The 6316-nt window shown below is 52.2% G+C and overlaps 1 protein-coding gene across 1 annotated transcript in view; it reads left to right on the forward strand.

Annotated features, from left to right (window-relative positions):
• Window positions 1-6316, forward strand: part of LOC142908390 (DDB1- and CUL4-associated factor 10-like) — a gene marked incomplete at its 3' end in the record, with an annotated part of 24011 nt that continues 17695 nt past the window's right edge. The window contains exons 1-2 of the mRNA XM_076058986.1: window positions 1-604; window positions 6054-6167. Of these exons, the coding sequence (XP_075915101.1) occupies window positions 117-604; window positions 6054-6167 (602 nt within the window). The remainder of the gene's footprint in view (window positions 605-6053; window positions 6168-6316) is intronic.

Raw genomic sequence — 6316 nt, forward strand, 5'->3', positions numbered from 1 at the left:
CATCTCGGTGAAGCCGCGATTCCGCGGCCATCTTGGGTCGACTGCTCCAGGCCTCCAACCCCTCCCCTGCCCAAAGGCGCTGGTCTCAGCCGCTCAGCGGTCAACTCCACATTCCCATGGCCGAGGACGCCAAAAAATCTCGGCCTGTGCGGAGACGCGGTGCCGGTGCGGGTGGCGGCGTCTCGCTGCTCTGGTCGAATCCCCGCGGATCGTCGGTCTTCTCGTGGCTCGAGCTGCGGCGCAGAGGCCTGGCCGGGTTCGCGCAGCCAGGCCGGGCAGAGTTCGAGGCGACCACGAGGCTGTACGCGGCGCTTAGGCCCGTGCGGTGTAGAGGCGTCGGTGATGGTGGTGGTGGTGGTGATGGTGGTGGTGATGATGAAGAGGTGGAGGGTGATGAGGAGGAGGAGGAGGATGAGGAGGAGAGGGGGAGAGGAGGAGCGGCTGTACCGGTTGGGGGGAGGAGGAGGTGGAGGGGTGGGAGAGGAGGTGGAGGAGGTGGTGGTGGTGGAGGAGGAGGAGGAGGTGTTGGTGGAGGTGTTGGAAGCAGCAACAGCAGTAGCAGCAGCCACGGGGCGGTGTTCAACCTGGAATACTCACCTGATGGGTGAGTGGTGGTGAGGTGGGGTGAGTGGTGGTGAGGTGGGGTGAGTGGTGGTGAGGTGTGAGTGGTGGTGAGTGGTGGTGAGGTGTGGTTAGGTGTGGTTAGGTGTGATGAGGTGAGGTGGGGTGTGGTGAGTGGTGGTGAGGTGGTGTGAGTGGTGGTGAGGTGGTGTGAGTGGTGGTGAGGTGGTGTGAGTGGTGGTGAGGTGGTGTGAGTGGTGGTGTGTGGTGAGGTGGTGTGAGTGGTGGTGAGGTGGTGTGAGTGGTGGTGAGGTGGTGTGAGTGGTGGTGAGGTGGTGTGAGTGGTGGTGAGGTGGTGTGAGTGGTGGTGAGGTGGTGTGAGTGGTGGTGAGGTGGTGTGAGTGGTGGTGAGTGGTGGTGAGGTGTGGTTAGGTGTGGTTAGGTGTGATGAGGTGAGGTGGGGTGTGGTGAGTGGTGGTGAGGTGGTGTGAGTGGTGGTGAGGTGGTGTGAGTGGTGGTGAGGTGGTGTGAGTGGTGGTGAGGTGGTGTGAGTGGTGGTGAGGTGGTGTGAGTGGTGGTGTGTGGTGAGGTGGTGTGAGTGGTGGTGAGGTGGTGTGAGTGGTGGTGAGGTGGTGTGAGTGGTGGTGAGGTGGTGTGAGTGGTGGTGAGGTGGTGTGAGTGGTGGTGAGGTGGTGTGAGTGGTGGTGAGTGGTGGTGAGGTGTGGTTAGGTGTGGTTAGGTGTGATGAGGTGAGGTGGGGTGTGGTGAGTGGTGGTGAGGTGGTGTGAGTGGTGGTGAGGTGGTGTGAGTGGTGGTGAGGTGGTGTGAGTGGTGGTGAGGTGGTGTGAGTGGTGGTGTGTGGTGAGGTGGTGTGAGTGGTGGTGAGGTGGTGTGAGTGGTGGTGAGGTGGTGTGAGTGGTGGTGAGGTGGTGTGAGTGGTGGTGAGGTGGTGTGAGTGGTGGTGAGGTGGTGTGAGTGGTGGTGAGTGGTGGTGAGGTGTGGTTAGGTGTGGTTAGGTGTGATGAGGTGAGGTGGGGTGTGGTGAGTGGTGGTGAGGTGGTGTGAGTGGTGGTGAGGTGGTGTGAGTGGTGGTGAGGTGGTGTGAGTGGTGGTGAGGTGGTGTGAGTGGTGGTGTGTGGTGAGGTGGTGTGAGTGGTGGTGAGGTGGTGTGAGTGGTGGTGAGGTGGTGTGAGTGGTGGTGAGGTGGTGTGAGTGGTGGTGAGGTGGTGTGAGTGGTGGTGAGGTGGTGTGAGTGGTGGTGAGTGGTGGTGAGGTGTGGTTAGGTGTGGTTAGGTGTGATGAGGTGAGGTGGGGTGTGGTGAGTGGTGGTGAGGTGGTGTGAGTGGTGGTGAGGTGGTGTGAGTGGTGGTGAGGTGGTGTGAGTGGTGGTGAGGTGGGGTGAGTGGTGGTGAGGTGGGGTGAGTGGTGGTGAGGTGGGGTGAGTGGTGGTGAGGTGGGGTGAGTGGTGGTGAGGTGGTGTGAGTGGTGTGGTGAGTGGTTGAGTGGTGGGGTGAGTGGTGGCGAGGCGTTGTGAGTGGTGGTGAGTGGTGGTGAGGTGAGGTGTGGTGAGTGGTGGTGGTGAGGGGGTAGTGTGTAGATAGCTCTTGAAACCATTTGTGTGTGTGACTACTGTGTGTGTGACTACTGTGTGTGTGACTACTGTGTGTGTGACTACTGTGTGTGTGACTACTGTGTGTGTGACTACTGTGTGTGTGACTACTGTGTGTGTGACTACTGTGTGTGTGACTACTGTGTGTGTGACTACTGTGTGTGTGACTACTGTGTGTGTGACTACTGTGTGTGTGACTACTGTGTGTGTGACTACTGTGTGTGTGTGTGACTACTGTGTGTGTGACTACTGTGTGTGTGACTACTGTGTGTGTGACTACTGTGTGTGTGACTAGTGTGTGTGTGTGACTACTGTGTGTGTGACTACTGTGTGTGTGACTACTGTGTGTGTGACTACTGTGTGTGTGACTACTGTGTGTGTGACTACTGTGTGTGTGACTACTGTGTGTGTGACTACTGTGTGTGTGACTACTGTGTGTGTGACTACTGTGTGTGTGACTACTGTGTGTGTGACTACTGTGTGTGTGACTACTGTGTGTGTGACTACTGTGTGTGTGTGACTACTGTGTGTGTGACTACTGTGTGTGTGACTACTGTGTGTGTGACTACTGTGTGTGTGACTACTGTGTGTGTGACTGTGTGTGTGTGACTGTGTGTGTGTGACTACTGTGTGTGTGACTACTGTGTGTGTGACTACTGTGTGTGTGACTACTGTGTGTGTGACTACTGTGTGTGTGACTACTGTGTGTGTGACTACTGTGTGTGTGACTACTGTGTGTGTGTGACTACTGTGTGTGTGACTACTGTGTGTGTGACTACTGTGTGTGTGACTACTCTCTCTGTCTGTGTGTGACTACTCTGTGTGTGACTACTCTGTGTGTGACTACTCTGTGTGTGACTACTCTGTGTGTGACTACTGTGTGTGTGTGACTACTGTGTGTGTGTGACTACTCTCTCTGTCTGTGTGTGACTACTCTGTGTGTGACTACTGTGTGTGTGTGACTACTCTCTCTCTCTGTCTGTGTGTGACTACTCTCTCTCTCTCTGTGACTACTCTCTCTCTCTCTGTGACTACTCTCTCTGTCTGTGTGTGACTACTCTGTGTGTGACTACTCTCTCTCTCTCTGTGACTACTCTCTCTCTGTGACTACTCTCTCTGTCTGTGTGTGACTACTCTCTCTCTGTGACTACTCTCTCTCTGTGACTACTCTCTCTGTCTGTGACTACTCTCTCTCTCTGTGACTACTCTCTCTGTCTGTGACTACTCTCTCTGTCTGTGACTACTCTCTCTGTCTGTGACTACTCTCTCTCTCTGTGACTACTCTCTCTCTGTGACTACTCTCTCTCTCTGTGACTACTCTCTCTCTCTGTGACTACTCTCTCTCTCTGTGACTACTCTCTCTCTCTCTCTGTGACTACTCTCTCTCTCTGTGACTACTCTCTCTCTCTCTCTGTGACTACTCTCTCTGTCTGTGACTACTCTCTCTCTCTGTGACTACTCTCTCTCTCTCTGTGACTACTCTCTCTCTCTCTGTGACTACTCTCTCTCTCTGTGACTACTCTCTCTCTGTGACTACTCTCTCTCTCTCTCTGTGACTACTCTCTCTCTCTGTGACTACTCTCTCTCTCTGTGACTACTCTCTCTCTGTGACTACTCTCTCTGTCTGTGTGTGACTACTCTCTCTCTCTCTGTGACTACTCTCTCTGTCTGTGTGTGACTACTCTCTCTCTCTCTGTGACTACTCTATCTCTGTGTGTGTGACTACTCTCTCTCTCTCTGTGACTACTCTCTCTGTCTGTGTGTGACTACTCTCTCTCTCTGTGACTACTCTCTCTGTCTGTGTGTGACTACTCTCTCTGTCTGTGTGTGACTACTCTCTCTGTCTGTGTGTGACTACTCTCTCTCTCTCTGTGTGACTACTCTCTCTGTCTGTGTGACTACTCTCTCTCTGTCTGTGTGTGACTACTCTCTCTCTGTCTGTGACTACTCTCTCTGTCTGTGTGTGACTACTCTGTGTGTGACTACTCTCTCTGTCTGTGTGTGACTACTCTCTCTCTGTCTGTGACTACTCTCTCTGTCTGTGTGTGACTACTCTGTGTGTGACTACTCTCTCTGTCTGTGTGTGACTACTCTCTCTGTCTGTGTGTGACTACTCTCTCTGTCTGTGTGTGACTACTCTCTCTGTCTGTGTGTGACTACTCTCTCTCTCTGTGACTACTCTCTCTGTCTGTGTGTGACTACTCTCTCTCTCTGTGACTACTCTCTCTGTCTGTGTGTGACTACTCTCTCTGTCTGTGTGTGACTACTCTCTCTGTCTGTGACTACTCTCTCTGCCTGTGTGTGACTACTCTCTCTGTCTGTGTGTGACTACTCTCTCTGTCTGTGACTACTCTCTCTCTCTCTCTGTGACTACTCTCTCTATCTGTGTGTGACTACTCTCTCTCTCTGTGTGTGACTACTCTCTCTGTCTGTGTGTGACTACTCTCTCTGTCTGTGTGTGACTACTCTCTCTCTGTCTGTGTGTGACTACTCTCTCTCTCTCTGTGACTACTCTCTCTGTCTGTGTGTGACTACTCTCTCTCTGTCTGTGACTACTCTCTCTGTCTGTGTGTGACTACTCTGTGTGTGACTACTCTCTCTGTCTGTGTGTGACTACTCTCTCTGTCTGTGTGTGACTACTCTCTCTGTCTGTGTGTGACTACTCTCTCTGTCTGTGTGTGACTACTCTCTCTCTCTGTGACTACTCTCTCTGTCTGTGTGTGACTACTCTCTCTCTCTCTGTGACTACTCTCTCTGTCTGTGTGTGACTACTCTCTCTCTGTGACTACTCTCTCTCTCTGTGACTACTCTATCTCTGTGTGTGTGACTACTCTCTCTCTCTCTGTGACTACTCTCTCTGTCTGTGTGTGACTACTCTCTCTCTCTCTGTGACTACTCTCTCTGTCTGTGTGTGACTACTCTCTCTCTCTGTGACTACTCTCTCTGTCTGTGTGTGACTACTCTCTCTGTCTGTGTGTGACTACTCTCTCTGTCTGTGTGTGACTACTCTCTCTGTCTGTGTGTGACTACTCTCTCTCTCTCTGTGACTACTCTCTCTGTCTGTGTGTGACTACTCTCTCTCTCTGTGACTACTCTCTCTGTCTGTGTGTGACTACTCTCTCTCTCTCTGTGACTACTCTCTCTCTCTCTCTGTGACTACTCTCTCTCTCTGTGACTACTCTCTCTGTCTGTGTGTGACTACTCTCTCTCTGTGACTACTCTCTCTCTCTGTGACTACTCTATCTCTGTGTGTGTGACTACTCTCTCTCTCTCTGTGACTACTCTCTCTGTCTGTGTGTGACTACTCTCTCTCTCTCTGTGACTACTCTCTCTGTCTGTGTGTGACTACTCTCTCTCTCTGTGACTACTCTCTCTGTCTGTGTGTGACTACTCTCTCTGTCTGTGTGTGACTACTCTCTCTGTCTGTGTGTGACTACTCTCTCTGTCTGTGTGTGACTACTCTCTCTCTCTCTGTGACTACTCTCTCTGTCTGTGTGTGACTACTCTCTCTCTCTGTGACTACTCTCTCTGTCTGTGTGTGACTACTCTCTCTCTCTCTGTGACTACTCTCTCTCTGTGACTACTCTCTCTCTCTGTGACTACTCTCTCTCTGTGACTACTCTCTCTCTCTCTGTGACTACTCTCTCTGTCTGTGTGTGACTACTCTCTCTCTCTCTGTGACTACTCTCTCTGTCTGTGTGTGACTACTCTCTCTCTCTGTGACTACTCTCTCTGTCTGTGTGTGACTACTCTCTCTGTCTGTGTGTGACTACTCTCTCTGTCTGTGTGTGACTACTCTCTCTCTCTCTGTGACTACTCTCTCTCTCTCTCTGTGACTACTCTGTGTGTGACTACTCTCTCTCTCTCTGCCTGTGTGTACCAGCTCAGTACTAGCGGCTGCCTGTGAGCTGTGTGAGGTGCTGCTGATGGACCCACTCACATCACGACCAATCTCCACCATCTCGGCCGCTCACGAGGACTGCATCAACAACATCCGGTACAGCAGCAACAACAACAACAAATACCACAACTACCACTACCACAACAACAACAAATACCACCACAACTACCACAACTACTACTACCACAACTACTACTACCACAACTACAACAACAAATACCACAACTACTACCACCACAACAACA

This window comes from Petromyzon marinus, assembly GCF_048934315.1.
Source record: "Petromyzon marinus isolate PM22_M1 ecotype Great Lakes invasive population chromosome 83 unlocalized genomic scaffold, UKy_Petmar_22M1.pri1.0 chr83_unloc.2, whole genome shotgun sequence".
In the NCBI taxonomy this organism is placed as follows: Eukaryota; Metazoa; Chordata; class Hyperoartia; order Petromyzontiformes; family Petromyzontidae; genus Petromyzon; species Petromyzon marinus.